General features: G+C 41.4%; 1 protein-coding gene across 1 annotated transcript; it reads right to left on the bottom strand.

Moving 5' to 3' along the window:
• Window positions 1-758: 758 nt before the first annotated feature.
• On the bottom strand, window positions 759-17,329 carry alpk3b (alpha-kinase 3b). The gene is made up of 15 exons (XM_030044434.1): window positions 17,196-17,329; window positions 15,739-15,777; window positions 14,978-15,099; window positions 14,623-14,740; window positions 13,225-14,155; window positions 10,678-10,836; window positions 8,679-9,168; window positions 7,130-7,277; window positions 6,669-6,796; window positions 6,539-6,574; window positions 6,145-6,419; window positions 2,041-2,129; window positions 1,708-1,925; window positions 1,158-1,206; window positions 759-1,044 (listed from the first exon to the last, which is right to left on the bottom strand). Exons 1-15 carry the CDS (start codon window positions 17,327-17,329, stop codon window positions 759-761), a joined length of 3,222 nt encoding a protein of 1,073 aa, XP_029900294.1.
• Window positions 17,330-17,415: the final 86 nt, after the last annotated feature.

Here is a 17,415-nt window from a genome sequence, read left to right as displayed (position 1 = left end):
AACAGTGCCATGTGAATGAGCTACATTTAGCTTGATACATACCTGAAAGGATCAACAACAACATCTACTCCTGTATCAATATAACAATGTTTACATCCTGCAACATACATTAGGCTTATTGTGTAGCGATGAGAACTGACATTATTATCCCCAAGTGTACAGTAGTTACAAGGGTTGCCAAAAAAAGAGGACAAGAAATATTCATCTTTGTGCACTCATGGAATTTTGTGTAGTTATATTGCCACTCCAATCTAAAATTTTTCAAATATCTCAACTGAGATTTCTGTGTTACAGAAAATTATACTGGCCTGAGATGAAAATGGTGTTCACAATCTGTGAGCTACAATATTATGTGAATTACTGAATGCAAGCTACAATAATTTACTGTATACAGATGTACCCTTGTAGAAGTGTCAGTTCTACTTTTTGAATGCAGGATACACTCAGTGCAAGATGCTGAGATTTCTACAATGGCTACCACAACATGTAAAGGAGTGACTCCACAGTAAGTGATAATGCCGAGGAATGGTGGATGTTATTAGGTAAATAATTAAGTCAGTTTCCTTCATTTCTTTTTCTGTCTCCTGTACATAGCTCTGCATTTGTCATAGCTCAGTGGAGGTATCATTAGCCTTCTGTCTTAAACTTATTTCCTGCTCCACCTGGGCTCTTTTGGGACACATAACCAAAAAACAATTCCATTTCTGGTTCAGGATTTCATCAAAATCAGTTTTTGAGAGCATCAGCACCACTTTTGTTTAGCTTTTGGGACCTTTTGTTTTTGCGGGGCCCTCCAGTTCAGCCTTCCTGGGCAATCTGGGGCTGCCAGCAGCTTTCCTGCCAGTCTGAGGGCTGGAGGAGCCAGTGGCAATCTTGCGTTGAAGTAAGGGACTCCTGGAGCCCTTGTGCTTGGCTGGCATCGTCAGAGAGTCCAAGGCCTTCAGAGACCTCAGGCCGAGCAGACCACAGAAGTAGTTACACTGGTGCTGGGAGACAAACTGCTCAAAGACCTTGGGGTTCCCTGTGGCAGACAGACCCTGATACCTGTAGTAATACAAAAGACGATCCACAAAATGGTGCAGTTGTTCTAATAAAAATGTAAATTGCCTGTAATTGGAGGTTTGACAGCATGACAACAACAATACAAATATACTAACCCTGTTGATTTAATTGAAATTCCAACATTGGTGATCTTGGTGTCAACACCTGCAAAATAATAACACAGAACAATTTTAATTTGGTGTTGGTCAGGCAAAAAAATTCAGATGTGATGAGCATGCACTGCAAATTGTGACCATATTTCATCCAAATTAGACTGTCCCCCAAAAATTTAGGAGGCAGAAAAAAATCCATCATATTTTGCAGAACACACAGATAAAATATTAAAATATTTGGTCATTTTTTTTACCTATGAAAAAATGTGGTGCTCACTGGACCAGAAGGTACATAACAATATTGCTTTTGTAAAGTAAAGCGATATGCATATGCTCCTATTACACTAGTGCTGGACATGTACTTTTCCATTTTTTTTAAAATGTGTTATTTCTTGGCCTACTTTAATGACCTCACTGCTTCTCCGAAGGTGCAGAGCCTTTAAATGCCAACATGGCCACAGCTTTGGTAAGTGATTCATTTTGGCATCAAGCTGCAAAGCATTCACCTTTATGCACCTGTCCTGGGCAGAGTTTGGGGTTTCCATCTACATACCTTCTAGCCGAGTGAGAAGCAGATTGCCGTTGGTCCACTGATGGATCCAGTGCTGCAGAGTACAGCACTTTTGTTCCACCTCAGACCCAGCCCTCATGACTAGTCTGCCTGAGTAATCCATAAAAGAGTATCTCAGATAGACCCCCTTCAGATCAGCCTCCACTGTGGCATGAGGGACCGTGTTCGCTGGTCGATACATCAGGTAAACAGGAATCACCCTGTGTACAAAAGGTTGTTGTGATTTGAATGATGTTTCGGGAGGCACTGTGGTCCATGTAGACATTATTCAGAAAGATTTTACATTTTTATGGGGAGGAAACTGATCCCACTCACTCAAGAGATGGGCCGAAGTTTTCAATCACTCTTGCCTCTGCAGAAAATATTTTGCAGTATTCACGAGCCAAGTTCTGTATTCTGCATTCCTGTTTGTGGAACATTGGAAAATAGCCAGTTTAAATAAACACAGCCTACACCATAACATTTTTTTAAAATTTCATTTTATCAGTGCCACGGTAATCTTATGGGGGTGGCAGGAATGGCAGTTAACCTGAATACCGGATTTATAAGTTTAGTGTGTGACATATTTGGATGTAAGAAGGAATTAATAAATTATAAAGTCAGATTTTTCACATTGAGAGGAAGAGAATTTTGTCTTGATGTGATACTGGTGTATTTTTGGCTGTTATACTGTGACACCTTGTAATAATAATAATAATAATAATAATAATAATAATGATAAAACATGACATTTGTATAGCGCTTTTCAGGATACTTACAGAGAAAAAAAAAACAGAAAACAAATGTAAAAGGTAAAACTGGAATTAAGGAGTAGAAAACCAAAAAAGAGAGAAAACAAAGCAAAAAGCAGTAAAAGGGAGTTAAAAAGTAATTAAGTAGGGAAAGCAATTCTAATTAAAGCTGCAAGCAGCGTTGGACGGGCCCTCGCCCCCCCCCCCGTGCACGTCGGGGACGGCGCGCGTGTCGAAGCGCAGACAATTCGTCCGTGTGTTCCAGTTTTAAGGGTATTTTTCGGTGCTTTTATTGTGAAAGAGTTTTGGGCTTTTATTTTGAAAGGCCGCGGAAGTCCTAGTGTGTGACCGACAGGACTAATGGCAGCTGCTGCATGATCACACCAAAATGCGGGCACACAAACTCACTCACTCACTCACTCACACAAAGACACACACACACACATACGCACGTGCACACACATACACGTGCACACACACACACACACACACACACACACACACACACACGACGCCAACAAAAACGCACTGGTAGTACATTCGCTGCTGGTGCCCCTCTGGCCACTAGCAGCGCCCCTCCAGCAGATGGCGCCCTTAGCATGTCCTAGTGTGTGACTGACTTGAGTACTGGCAGCTGTGGCATGACCACACCAAAATGCAGGCAGACAGAGAAATCCTCATTCAATCCAGTGGAGAAATACAGAAAACCCACCCCTGTTTGAGGGGTCACAGCTCGGTCACCGTTTGAGTTACTGACTTGATTCAAAGCTTAAACGAGTCACGAGACTCGGATCTATAAATCTCCCATTTACATGATTTTGCTATCTTTTACCGTTTTTGAGTTATGGCAGTTTTAGTTTGAGAGTGTTTTCTGCTCCCTCTGAGCTCTTACAATGGGTGTGTATTGCGCATTCCTGAGGCAGCTAGAGTGAGTCACATGTCCAGGCAGAGTGCAGAGCAGAGCACACCAGAGTCAAAAATGTTTGAAAACTCTTCACAGCTCCCACAAACTTGGTCCAATCCACATCAAAACTACATATTTTTGTAGGAATTTTTGTCCTCTTTCCATCTGCATAGTTTTCAAAGCTGTCAGACTTTTACTTTACACTGCAGGGGCCTAATTAGTGCCGGATGTCAGCCTCTTCACACCAAACTCCATGGGAAAAAATGAGATTTTGGTTCTGGCCCCTCCGACTTGGAGGTGTTATCACATCCAAACTAAACGAGTAATGACGAAATCCTTCAGAACTTTTGTTAAGCACTGTGTCCTCTGTCATCTGTTAAAATTTCAAGCCGCTGGCATTTACGCCCTGGGAGGAGATAGATTTTGTTCAAAGGCGGCATTTTGGGCGAGAACGTGACTTTTCAACGCAAATTGCGGACTTCCTGTTGGTTTTAGGTCGGGGGTGTCAGCGCGTGAATTGTAGGGCTTGATGAGAGCTACGTTTCGGCAGTGGTTTGGTCTTTCTATCACATTCCTGTGGGCCCCAGGGGCTGCCTTTGTGTGCCTAGGTGGCGCTACCGAGCCCATTTTTGCACCTTGGGGGTCTTTTTGTCCATTTTATCAAATTTTTCGCCAGACCTGGCCTGTGTGCCGAATTTGGTGAGTTTTGGAGCATGTTTAGGGGGTCAAATTAAGGCCTAATGACACGGAATAATAGGAAAAAGAAAAAGAAGATTAAAGCTGCAAGCAGCGTTGGACGGGCCCTCGCCCCCCGTGCACGTCGGGGACGGTGCGCGCGTCAAAGCGCAGACAATTTGTCCGTTTATGCCAGTTTTGAGGGTATTTTTCGGTGCTTTTATTTTGAAAGAGTTTTGGGCTTTTATTTTGAAAGGCCGCGGAAGTCCTAGTGTGTGACCGACAAGACTACTGGCAGCTGCTGCATGATCACACCAAAATGCAGGCACACACACTCACTCACTCACTCACTCACACAAACACACACACACACACACACACACATACGCACGTGCACACACACACACGCACACACACGACGCCAACAAAAACCCACTGGTAGTACATTCGCTGCTGGTGCCCCTCTGGCCACTAGCAGCGCCCCTCCAGCAGATGGCGCTCTTAGCATGTCCTAGTGTGTGACTGACTTGAGTACTGGCAGCTGTGGCATGATCACACCAAAATGCAGGCAGACAGAGAAATCCTCATTCAATCCAGTGGAGAAATCCAGAAAACCCACCCCTGTTTGAGGGGTCACAGCTCGGTCACCGTTTGAGTTACAGACTTGATTCAAAGCTTAAACGAGGCACGAGACTCGGATCTATAAATCTCCCATTTACATGATTTTGCTATCTTTTACTGTTTTTGGGTTATGGCAGTTTTAGTTTGAGAGTGTTTTCTGCTCCCTCTGAGCTCTTACAATGGGTGTGTATTGCGCATTCCTGAGGCAGCTAGAGTGAGTCACATGTCCAGGCAGAGTGCAGAGCAGAGCACACCAGAGTCAAAAACGTTTGAAAACTCTTCACAGCTCCCACAAACTTGGTCCAATCCACATCAAAACTACATATTTTTGTAGGAATTTTTGTCCTCTTTCCATCTGCATAGTTTTCAAAGCTGTCAGACTTTTACTTTAGACTCCAGGGGCTTAATTAGTGCCCAGTGTCAGCCTCTGCACACCAAACTCCATGGGAAAAAATGAGGTTTTGGTTTTGGCCACTCTGACTTTGAGGGCTTATAAAATCCAAACTAATCGAGTAATGACGAAATCCTTCAGAACTTTTGTTCAGCACTGTGTCCTCTGTCATCTGTCAAATTTTCAAGCCGATTCCATTTATGCCCTCGGAGGAGATAGATTTTGCTCCAAGCGGAATTTTGGATGAGAACGTGAATTTGAAATGCAAATTGCGGACTTCCTGTTGATTTTAGGTGGGGGGTGTCAGCGCATGAATTGTAGTGCTTGATGAGACCTACATTTCGGCATTGGTTTGGTCTTTCTAGCACATTCCTGTGGGCCGCAGCGGCTGCCTTTGTGTGCCTAGGTGGCGCTACCGAGCCCATTTTTGCACTTAGGGGGTCCGTTTGTCCATTTTATCCAATTTTTCACCAGACCTGGCCTGCGTGCCAAATTTGGTGAGTTTTTGAGCATGTTTAGGGGGTCAAATTAAGGTCTAATGACACGTAATAATAATAAGAAGAAAGAATCACTACAATAACAATAGGGCTTCGCGCTGTTCCAGCGCTCGGGCCCTAAAAAAAAAAAAAAACACTACAAAAACAATAGGGCTTCGCGCTGTTCAGCGCTCGGGCCCTAAAAAGGTGGGTTTTGAGGGGTGTTTTGAATGATGACAGGGTGGGGGCAATTCTGATGTGAGCTGGGAGTGAATTCCAAAGGGAGGGTGCCCTGTCACCCCAGGTTTTGCGGTGTGTCTTGGGGATGACCAGAAGGTTGGCGTCAGCAAGGAGGTCGGAGAGGTAGCTAGGAGCTTGATTATTGAGGGCCTTGTAGGTGGTAAGTAGTATTTTGAAGTCGATTCTGTATTTGACTTGCAACCCAGCTGTAACTCCAGCTGATGTCTCACCATGTTGGATCTTTTCTGCTCTGTGTTGTCTGCTCATTAGCAAAATTTTTATTTTGTTATGACTCTTTTAACTCTCCCACAAATATTTAAAAAAGAAAAATTCTTGCCTTGCCCTGTGGTCTCCAAACTTGATCCTTTTTTATTTACTTGCCTGCTTGGTGATGTCCAGGTTCCTCTCTATGAGGTTGCTTTCCTCTTTTCCCCTGTAGGTGATAGGGTTGCGCACTTTAATGATGCATGTGTTCCCAGACTCAAACACAGGTTCCAGGCCGTAGATTACTTTTGCCCTCCAGACTTTATGAGAACAGCCGTCACCAATATGGGAATCCTGCATCATTATGCGGCCAAAGAATTTGTTGCCCCAAACACCAGAATCAGCCACACCCTTGCTCAAAATAAAGGGTGTCATTTCGATTTCCTCTCCAACTGCACACAGAAGAAATGAGAGTGCCAGGCCAGTCAGAGTAGCATTTCATGTTGATACAGGAAAAATTGGGTTATAAAACAAGAGATATGTGATATAAATACGTGATAACTCATCTTACCACCAAGATCCTCACGAAGGGACATTCCTGCAAGGACTGAAAAAAAAGAGAAAGAGATATGCTGTAGCGATTTGGCGCAAAGAAAAATGTGTGCTTCTTTGCAACACGTTTAAGATCAATGAGTACATACTATCCACACTAAGTAGCAAGTCCGTTGAGTCTGTCCCATGCTCATTTGTAATTGTACATCCATAAACACCACAGTCTTGGCTTGATGCCTGAACGATGGCTAGATTAACCTGAGTCTCATCTCCTGCACTGGGAAACAAACAAAATACATATCTCAGAAAAAGTGCAGGATAGTCTTCATTTTAGGTCAATAATGATATTCATTCCAAAGTACAGTTTGATACGTACCCTATCTGAACCTCAAGAGTATAACTCACCATTATTAATTATTAATCACTCTTGTATTATATGGATTACTTTTAGAGTTATTAAGCCCTTCTAAGACATTACATTAAAATCCCTGACACTGTAGAAGAATTAATCATCTCTATTTTCAACAAGAAACAAGAGGAACTTCCCACCCACCCACCCCTGAATAATGAGTCTCTTCAAAACTGAGCACAATTCTGTCTTGAAACTTACTTTCTTTTAATTTGAGCAATCTCCACTTCATCTCTGTACCATTTGATAGATGAGTCGCTGAGAATGTTGAAGAACTGGCACCACAGTTTCAAGTGTCCGGAGGCGTCTGAGAAGGACTCACCCCTAATCTTTCTGATAACCTGAGGAGCTGGACAGAAGGATCCCACAAGAGACAGTTACGTAAAGACTTCCATGTATTACACTGTGCTCCTTAACCCTTTGATGCATGAATTATGAAAGCCTGAGTCAAGATTTTTTTCTTATGTGTTTTTACATTTTTGTGAGTCTCCATACTTCTTTAAGGATGTAGGACTGGTATTACCATGTCATGATACTAGTATTAATATGTTTTCAGCAACAAGAATTGACAGTCTCTGCATAAACTCAATGGGGGGGAGCAGCAGAGCATTCTAACAGCTGATATGCAATTCCACCATAGAAACCATTGCATTTAGGAGAAAATGACTTTAAAACAGCTGTCCACTGTAGTGACCGCTATGCGCCAAAGGGTTAAAGGAATATTACAACATTTTAGACAAAATACCTTTTTTCTGATTAACAAAGACCGAGACAAGATGTTTGATACCATTTTCACTTCTGTACGTTCAGGGGTTTGGTTCCCATGGGTAGCGTTTCGGAATAGCTTAGATTCTCATAAACGGTATATCTTGGATTTTTCTTTTTTTTTTTTTTCCATGAAAGTCATTTTAGGAGAAGTTAGATAGTGGAACTGTACCCGCTGAACACATGTATCTTCTGTCTATTGCAGTGATCCGCACACCGCTCAAGGTATAGGTAAATCTGACACAACTTAATGTCTCCCAAAATGACTTGTTTGTTTGTTTGTTTGTTTTTGTTTGTTTGTTTGTTTTTTAATTCCAAGATGTGTGTTTCAAATACACATGATACATTGTGTAATTAAGATAGCTTTGGAGTTGCTGTAAGGTTTATTTTTTCACTTTGATAGGGCCAGTCTAATGACTTGAATAGACTTCAAGTCTTTATGTTAAGCTAACATGAAATGCTGCCCGTAGGAACCAAACCACTTGATGTGCAGAAGTGAAAATGGCATTAAACACCTCTTGTCTCAATCTGGGTAAGTTGGAAAAAGGGTATTTTACCCAAAATGTTGGAGTATTTCTTTAATATGTCTTGTATATCAGATAAATCATTCAACTGATCTTTCTTGGCATGTAATGGATATTTCATGGCAGTGCCAAAGATAGCAATCATTGCCCATGCTAGAGGCTCTGGTTGGCACTTCCCGAAGAAGCTAGGCCAACTTCAATGAGGAAATAAGATCATGTACCTACTCTAGGGAAATGAGCCTAATCACCTTAGCATGGCAATTTTACAGTGACTCCAAGCAAGCTGCTGTACAGCTTTTAGCAATGACCACTAGGAAAGGCCTTATCAAAAAGTCCTTCACCCAGCAGGCAATATCATGAGGCCTGGCCCCTCCACTAATTACAGTTATGAGTTATTGTAGCTCCACATAAATATATTCTCCCTATTAGGACCATATTTTAAAAGGTAATGGGTATTTCACCTTTGAATGGGTCATGCTTTTCTTTCTCTGCAGGTTTTTCATCAGTTTTGGGTGCCTGGATCTGTTGGGTGGCCTGTTGGTTTGGTGCTGGAGTATCAACGGCCACCTTCCTCCTGGTCAAGAGAGGAGAGCGCCTTTCCACTGGAGAAGTTCGCTCGCCACTTGGCTGAAGTAGAGGTGAGTGTCGTGACAGGCTAGGAGACATGGGCAGTGTTACAGGGTCTGGGGAAAGCTTGCTGCTCTGTGTAGATGCTTCCTCCTTCTGAGGTTGATGATCAGCTGGTGTGGTGGCCTCAGTTTCCTCTGTTTTAGTCTTGGGGATTAAGATTTTGCGGCGAGCTCCAGATGCCAGTTCTTGTGGGGTAGCTGAGGGAATGGGGGAAGCACCATTTCTTCTCCTTAACAGTGGACTAGCATCAGTATTTGGAGGAATTAAAGAGTCATTTGAAAGAGTCTTTGAAAATTCCTCAGCGACAGATAAAGCACTTTCCTGATGAAGACGTTGAAGATTAGTTCCTTGTGGTTCAGTGCCAAGTAAACTTTTTGTTACAAACGTTTGCATATTCTGTAAACCACCATTGGTTGATTTTTGCTCTTTATGTTGATCTAAATGTGTGGCAGAATCTATTTCAGAGCTCTTCAAACAAGTGTCAGATATAAGTTGAACTTCTGGGGTTACATTTCCTATCGATTCTATGTCTTTGCAATGAAAACATTCCTTATTGTCAGGCTCCAAAACAGACATTACTGAGTCTTGACCCCTGGCCTTTGAAGATGGTGAGCGTGCAGAATTCATCTGCATTAATGTGCTCATCGATGGTTTACCAGGCTCCGAAGTGATAATTTCACACTTGGTTGAACTTGGTGGAAGTCTGTTGGACAGTTCTTGCTTTGGAGTTGTGGGAGACATGCCTATTCGAACATTTTCCGTCCCAGAGAGAGTATCAGGACCATGTTTCAAAGGAGTTGATGCTCCAGATTCCTGGCCAGTGTCCATAACACTGTGACTATACCTTTCGGTACTGCCAAGAGCCTTTATGGTCTCTGAAGTGTTGCCCATGTCTATGACAGTGATAGGGGGGATCATAAGAGGTTTTTGCAAAGCCTCAACAGTTGGGGAAGATGCATGTGGGGATTGCATTTGTTTATGATCAGTTTGATCTAGTCTTTGTTGAACTTCCAAAAGTGTTGCCTTTATACTTTCAGGGGGTGTAGCATCAATGCCTTTCTTGGTTTTCCTGTCAAATTTTGACTCAACATTTAATCCTTGGCATTTCTCTGTAGCGATTGTAGTAGGATGGTGTTCAGGAGGCATTGGTGTGGGAGTCATTGAATTTGCTACTGTGGATTCAAGAGCCTTTATTTGTGATCTCAAAAGTTCAGCAATAGATATGACCTTTGGCACAGGTTTTGGGATTTCTTTGAAGCCTTTCATTTGTTGTTCAGATACATTTGCGTTATGTGTGGTTGTATTTTCTGGATTTGTCATCATGTGTGGAATGACAGTGTCAAATTTAGTCGGCTTCAGATTTTGTGATTCTGAATGGGTCTTCTCTGGCATTTTTAATGCATGTTCATTCTTCTCAGTTTGTCTATCAGATACATCTACATTGATAATGTCATTGGCTTTTTCTGCTGCCTCGCTTATCTTTTCTATTTTAGTTTGTTCAGTTGTCTCTTGTGCAACAATTTCAGTTTCCATCACAACTGTCTTCTCATTTGGGGCCAAATTGTCAGCCTGTGTTAGTAATTTGCCTATCTTATTGCCTTCTACTTTCTCATCAACTTGTATTTTTGTCCCTTCAACAGTTTTTATAGCTGTCTCAACTTGGCTTTGCTGGACGGTGGGTGAAACATTACACCCTGGGGTGTTCGCACCACCACCAGGGCTTTCGAGGGGTGACTTTTGTATGTCTGTAAAAAGGCCTGTATGGCTTTCATTTGATCCCCTGGAATGATCCCATGTGCTCTGCGTCATTTTGTCAAAGGCTGCTTGGACAGGACTGTGCAGAGCAGGGGCTTGGTCGTCATCTGTTGTGGTCTCTCTTTCTGGTGGACTCCTCTGTGGTGACTGTGCATCCATCTTGCACTGGGTGGTTGGTGGTTCAAGGTTGACAGGTGCATCATTCCTGTTCATCAGAGTACGGGCCTGTGTAACCTTGAGGCACAATACAAGCAGAGGTTGCCATGCAGTAAATACATATTCCCTTATCCCTGGTTATGTCGAACATGGACAAACACATGTAACTTTTAAAACAGCAACGGAGTCACTGACAAAACACTCAAGGAATGGATTGAGAACACATTAGAGGGAGATGCACTCAGAAATCCATGCGTTATTTTACAGACACAGATGTTGCAGTAATTTTTTTGGAAAGTTTCCTTTTCCTTTTCAAGCAACTCTTTAAATGTTGTTACTAAGCGTATGCTACTTCACTTTTTTTTTTTTTTTTTTTTTTTGGGAAAATGTCAGAAGCAGTTTCCCTGGAAAATTACACTGGAAACTATTCAAGCCACTCTCCTGTTTATTTCCAGTGGGGCAGGTCCAGAAGGTGAAACTTAATAAACACCCGGTTTCATTTTTGCATTCTAGTTCATGGAAACACCTCAATACAAATCTATACTTGGTTATCAAAAGTCATCAGAATTCTTTATCTATATATATATATATATATATATATATATATATATATATGTGTGTGTGTGTATATACAATTTTCCTTTAGAATAAGGCTAACTATTAAAAACCTGTCCAAGCCATGAGATACGCAGATGGCAAAGACATCAACCAATTCACCCTCACCTTCACTGCAAAATCAGCTTGCTAATTTAAAAAGCTATTTAGCAGGTTATTTCTATGCTCCAGCCACCAAATAGCAAATAGTAGTTGTGTACTCTCTGTCATGACATTGACATACTACATGATATGGCATTGTAGTGAGTAAACCCTACAAATATGTCCCTTTGACATCACATCTCCATAACAGCCATGGTTGAGCTGAAATCCTGCTTAAATTAGCACCAGGGGCTCTAATGGGCTCCCTGTGTCATGTGTCACTCCATCCATGGGTGAGATAAGCCATAATTTAGCTTAAGGGTCAAGATGGTCGCTTTAAAAGCAACTGTATGCTTCAGTTTTATATGCTACTTAGGCACTGAAACCACTTAAAACTAGAATAATCATGAAAATGCAGAATGTAGTGTGAAGTGTGAAGTTTCATACCCTGACTGAAACAAAGTCTATTGCTATCCTGCTATCACAGCGCTTATAGCCCCGTCTGACATGGGCAGGCCTATTCACAAGGAAAAGGGCTATTTTAAGTTGTAGTGTGGCCAGAATGGAATGTAAATAATTTTAAGAGGTGCTTCAGTCATGCCGGGGTTTGTCTCAGCTCTGGATTTCCTCAGTATTGAGATAACTGACGATTGCATAAGCAGTTAACAACAAAGTAAAAAACATCTAAAAATTTGGATATTCATCTATGATGTCTGGTCTGGTCACATGAAATCTATTTTAAGAAAGCATATTTCTTCCTCCAAAACAAGGTCTTATTTCAGTTTGTTATCTGTAGACTAGGTGCTGTACCTTAAAGCTTATCACAGTGATCCTTACGGGAAAAATACAATCAGCACATTTGGTGCCTGTTTCACTTGTTGGCTGAGACCATGTACTCATACAAGATTACAGCCCACCAAATTCTCAGTACAGATGGCATTTTTTAAAGATCTCATATAAGACTTATCATGCCAAATTTCTATAATATTGAATGTAATACTGGTATTTTCCCAGATCGTTGCACTTATATTAAGTAATAATATCAAATGCACTGCAGGAATATACCTATCGCATCTGCCAGTGTGTGCGTCATTTAATTCTTGTCACACAGCAGGGCATACTTGTAAAGCCTATAAATAGCCCCAGGATGCTTGTGTTACTGATCAAGCCTGTGTTGGCAACACAAGGCACTCATGAGCTCATGAGAACAGGGTCACTCACCTCACTCAGCAACAGTGGCGGAGACACAGTTGCATTCTTTAGGCTTGGGCTTGTTTCCTTCACAGACAGCTGATCTTCAGAGTGTTCACATGTACGCTGAGGCAAAGCATCCTGGCTTTCACATGGTGGTGCATCCACTAACTCAAGGTCTCTATGTACCAAAGTTCCATTGGTGGAAGTATTAAGGGGCTGTGTACAAACTGTTTCCGAGTCCATAGCCACAGGTACAGTTTCACTCATTATCGAGACAACGGTCTGAAGTCGAGGTTCTGCTACTGAGGACTTGTTCTCAACGTCAATGATAGCAACATCATGTTGTGTTTTAGTAATGTCCTCTTTTACTGGGCTTCTGGGCCTTTGGGGTGCTACTGCAAGGATATTTGATTGTAATTGTGCTGGGGAAATGGGAGGATTTGGGTCCTGCATTTTCAAATTTTCTTCTTTTACTTTATGTCCAACTTTCTTGTCGGGCTCTGCAAGTTCATTAACTCCAGAAACAATATGACTTGTAAACAGTGGAGGGACACCTATATTTCCCTTTATACATACCTTTTCTTCTTGAGGTGTACTGTTGACAGCTAATGCTTTCTCTTGCGCTGATTTCTGACACTGTTCTGTCACTTTTCTGGAGTTTGAATCTAACGCTGATGGCGTTTGCGGAGGGACAACCACCTTTCTCCTTGCAAATACCTTTTCTTGTTCTGAAGGCATACTGCTGACAGGTAATGCCTTCTCTTGTGCTGATTTCTGACTCTGTTCTGTCAATTTGATGGAGTCTGAATCAAAAGGTGATGAATTAACAGCGCTCTCTACTTCCATAACTTCTTCTGAAGTGCCTTTAGACTTCAGCTGTGTTGAAGCCAGGGCCAATGAGGCCTCATTATTTGCCCTTTTTTCAGAAGACACTCTGTCTGCCAGAGAATCAACCTTTGAAAGAGTGGAGATCTTAATCTTCTTTTTGACAAAGGGTGCTTTGGGTTGATGTGCAATGAAAATCTTCTGCGCGGAGTCATATATGTATGTCGTTCCTTTGCTGCCATTTTCACTGATGGCCTGTCCATTGGTAATGGGAGACACTGCTCCATTAGTGATAGGGACTGGCTTCTCCTCTGCTTCTTCCACACTGGTGTCTTGTAGCCTGGCCTCAGTCTCAACAGTTTGGGCCTGATGACTCCCTTCGGTCCCTTCGTCTTCTGTGGAGCTGGGACTGCTGAGGAAGGGCTCCATTGGGGACCGCCGCTTCCTCTGTGAACGGTCTGGACTGATGGTTCGCAGTTGATCCTGATACTCAGGCCCCTGGTTTTCTTTACCCTCTAGTTCCCTGCGTTTCTTCTCAGCCTTTTGTTTGAGTTTGGCAAAGTACCGCTGGTGGATCTTGAATTCGTTCATATCACCCACTTCCAAAACCCCAGAGCAGGACACAATGCCTTTGTTGTTGCGGGCTGATGCCTGGTATATAGCTGCATCTTCCACGGTGCAGCTGAGCCACAAAAAAAGCCAATTTTAGATGACTGCATGCCAGCTCTATATTAACAGATATAAAGGCAGACACAGATGGCAAAGGCCAAATGCTGCCTTGGCGTGCGCGTTATGTAGAGGTGAGAGGTGCTCTCAATAGGGAAGCAGCATAGTTCACATAGAAAAATGTGGATCCAGAGAATATCAAGGCACTCTGTTCCTCAAAAATCGATAAGTATTTGGTAATGTTGGCTAATTCATATCAAAAATCTTAAAATAATGCACCAACATGTTATTGCCTGGAGGCCCTTTTCAAAATGTGTTATCCAAACTAATAAAAGCTTTAAAGAACAGTGCTTTGGAATTCTTTGGATCTACATTTCTCTAGACAGAAATGAATTTGGAGCATAATCTAGCGCTGTATTAATGCTTTGAAACATATATTAAACAACATATTAATACTGTAGTAATGCTTTGAAGCATACATACTTGTAAATGTGTAATGAATGGGTTTGGCCATTGCGGAATATTTCATATTTAGGCAGTCCACAGTATCTGTCCAACTGCACATCGTCTTTATACCAAATAACCTCAGGGGTGGGGTGTCCTGATAACAAAGAAGCAAACAAACAAAATGTGGAAGTGATAGCAGTGATCATCATGTTTGTGCATTTTTGCTTACCTAATACAATGTATAATAGAGATTTTTATAAAGTACTCACAGCACTTTTTCATAGGTAATCATACAGAATACACTTGAATATAGGGCCATTGTAAAGCATTGCCAATGTAGTGTGTTTCCACAAGATGTGACCTATTAGCAGATGTTGATAGCAGTGTTTACCTGTAACCACACAGGTGAACTTCACATTGCAGCTCTCTGACACAGCTCTTGACTTCAGGGTTGTTTCAAACAAGGGCTGTGTTTCCTCAGTTAATTGTGCCATTATACTGCAGAGTGTGCTCCTGTATAGAGGGAGAGCTGGTTAGTCATATTGTAATGCTCTCTACCATTTTTAGGTCATTTAAATGTACAGAATTGTTCTTTATTGAAGATCAGTAGTTTTCAAAGTCTGGGTCAAGACCAAATATCTTGGCTGGAGAAATTTTAATGGGTATCTGAATTAGACATGATTGCCTTCAGCAGGGTAAAATGAGTGAAGTACCAAGATGTAATTTTGAATGTAATCCTTAGGTACTGGTATGGTATATGGCCATAGCCTTCACATGTACCCAAATGCAAAACTGGCAGGAAAAAAATAAAAATGTGGAAATTCTGTCAAATCTTTGCATCAAAATAGAACAATCCTCGGAAAAAACTGGGCTCCAGAACAAACGTTTGAAAACCACTGATTTAGATATCCAACTAATAACCATTCCCAACATAATCCTTTCTAAATATTATGTGATTAGTATATTTGTCTAAGACCACAATCCTGAATATGATTTCCTAAGTAAATACAGGACATAATTAAAATGAGTGCACCAGCTGATGTGGATCACATTCAGCGAACTATCAGCAACACATTTATATGTACATTTGCTCACACACTTTGCTCACAAGTATTGGATGATATGGATTTGTTAATAAATGCATTACAGTACCTTGCTGGCCTGTACTGAGAATACCTGTGACTTGAGTAGCTATGCAGAAAGGAAGCAAATAGAAGCAGCATAATCAGGCACAACGCATTTTGGCTATGACTGAACATAAGTGGAAAAATTCATAAGGACTATGAGCTGTTATTAAGCTATTTATGTAAGGACATTCATTATTCACAAATATGCAGTTTACAGGTTTATCTCTCTGTACTTGCGCTTTTTTACCCATTAAAAGTTCAAATGTAAAATGTTTGGTGAGGGTTTGAATTTATGACATTCATCAGGGTTCATCTGAGACCAAGAAGGGGCCCGGTTTCACCAGACACAGTCTATCAGGGCATTAGGCAAATTTTTCAAAATTTAATAGGTTTTTTCACCCTAACCCTAACCCATGGTAAAAATAAATAAATAAAGAAAGAAAAAGAAAAAGAAAAGAAAAGAAAAGAAACACAAGAAAGTATATCTCATGATTTTTATGTGCTGCTGTTCACAGGGAATTTGTGTATGGAAGCATCTTTAGTCCGTATGAAATTAATTTCCAGAAATGAGACACACAAACATAAATATAGCATATGGAATTGTGGCCAAAACATTGTCAAGCTAAATTAATATTAACTGATTAATCCTTGCATGCTTATTAGCAGCACAACTTTGCACGTTTCTGCATGCTTGTGCGTTATGCATAGTTAATCTTCAGGATATCTGGTGCTTACATCTATTTCAGTCTTGGGTGAGTTCACAGTTAAAGCATACTGTTACAGTTCACTGCATATAAACCACGATTACACAAATAAAACAAGACACTAATGCTAAGACACTCACACTTTTAGACAATACAATGATACATGGCTTGCAAATAGTCATGGTGCTGTTATAGGCAACAAAGAATGACGCAGAGTGAAAATTCTGGCTTCATGGAAACAGAATATTTCCGTAGGCCTCAAGCAAAGATGCTGAAGTAGCTCCTTGGGTAATGCAAGTTGCTTTGTGGATCAGTGCGTATGAGCAAAATAATTACTATTTAATTATCTCAAAAGAGTAAGGATAGTGAAGAGTAGTATTATTATGGTGTGTAATTGAAAAGTTTAACCTCAGGGTCAGCACTCCTCGTTATTTAGTGCACGTTATTATCATTGGGCCAAAAAAGCATTTATGTTAACTTTTCAATCTCAAAACTGAAACCTCTCTCCTTATGGAAGTTGTTATTAGTGCCTGGCATACTGTGAAATGAAGCCTGCATAACCAAGATGGTGCCCTCTATCAGCAGTTTATTTAAACTCAGGTTACCATGGTAGCTACAAACAAAGGAAAAACATATGCATTTTTTTTTTTACTCTCAAGAGCAACTGCCGTGTTAAAGCATTATACATGCAGTGCAAGAGGGGGCTGACGATGGCAGCTAGTGGATTCCACAGGTATGGGACAGTCAAGAACACATTGCTTTATCCAGGAGTCTCTACCTATTCTCCGGCCTCACATTGGAGAGGTAGCTGCGGCCACCAGACCAGCCACTCCCGCTGACATCATCCCCATTGTAATGGCTGGATCTTCCATCGGCAGAATAGGAGCGTGTCATCATCCTCCTGGAACTCATTTTCCACCAGATAAGGTTACACAGTGATCAGAAATTTCCAGGAGAAATAAAGGTTTCCCTTTATGGCTTGGCTTGTTTTGTTTTTT

This window comes from Myripristis murdjan, chromosome 3 (assembly GCF_902150065.1).
Source record: "Myripristis murdjan chromosome 3, fMyrMur1.1, whole genome shotgun sequence".
NCBI lineage: Eukaryota > Metazoa > Chordata > Actinopteri > Holocentriformes > Holocentridae > Myripristis > Myripristis murdjan.
Note: the sequence above shows the minus strand (reverse complement) of the source record. Positions and strands in the feature narration are given on the sequence as shown.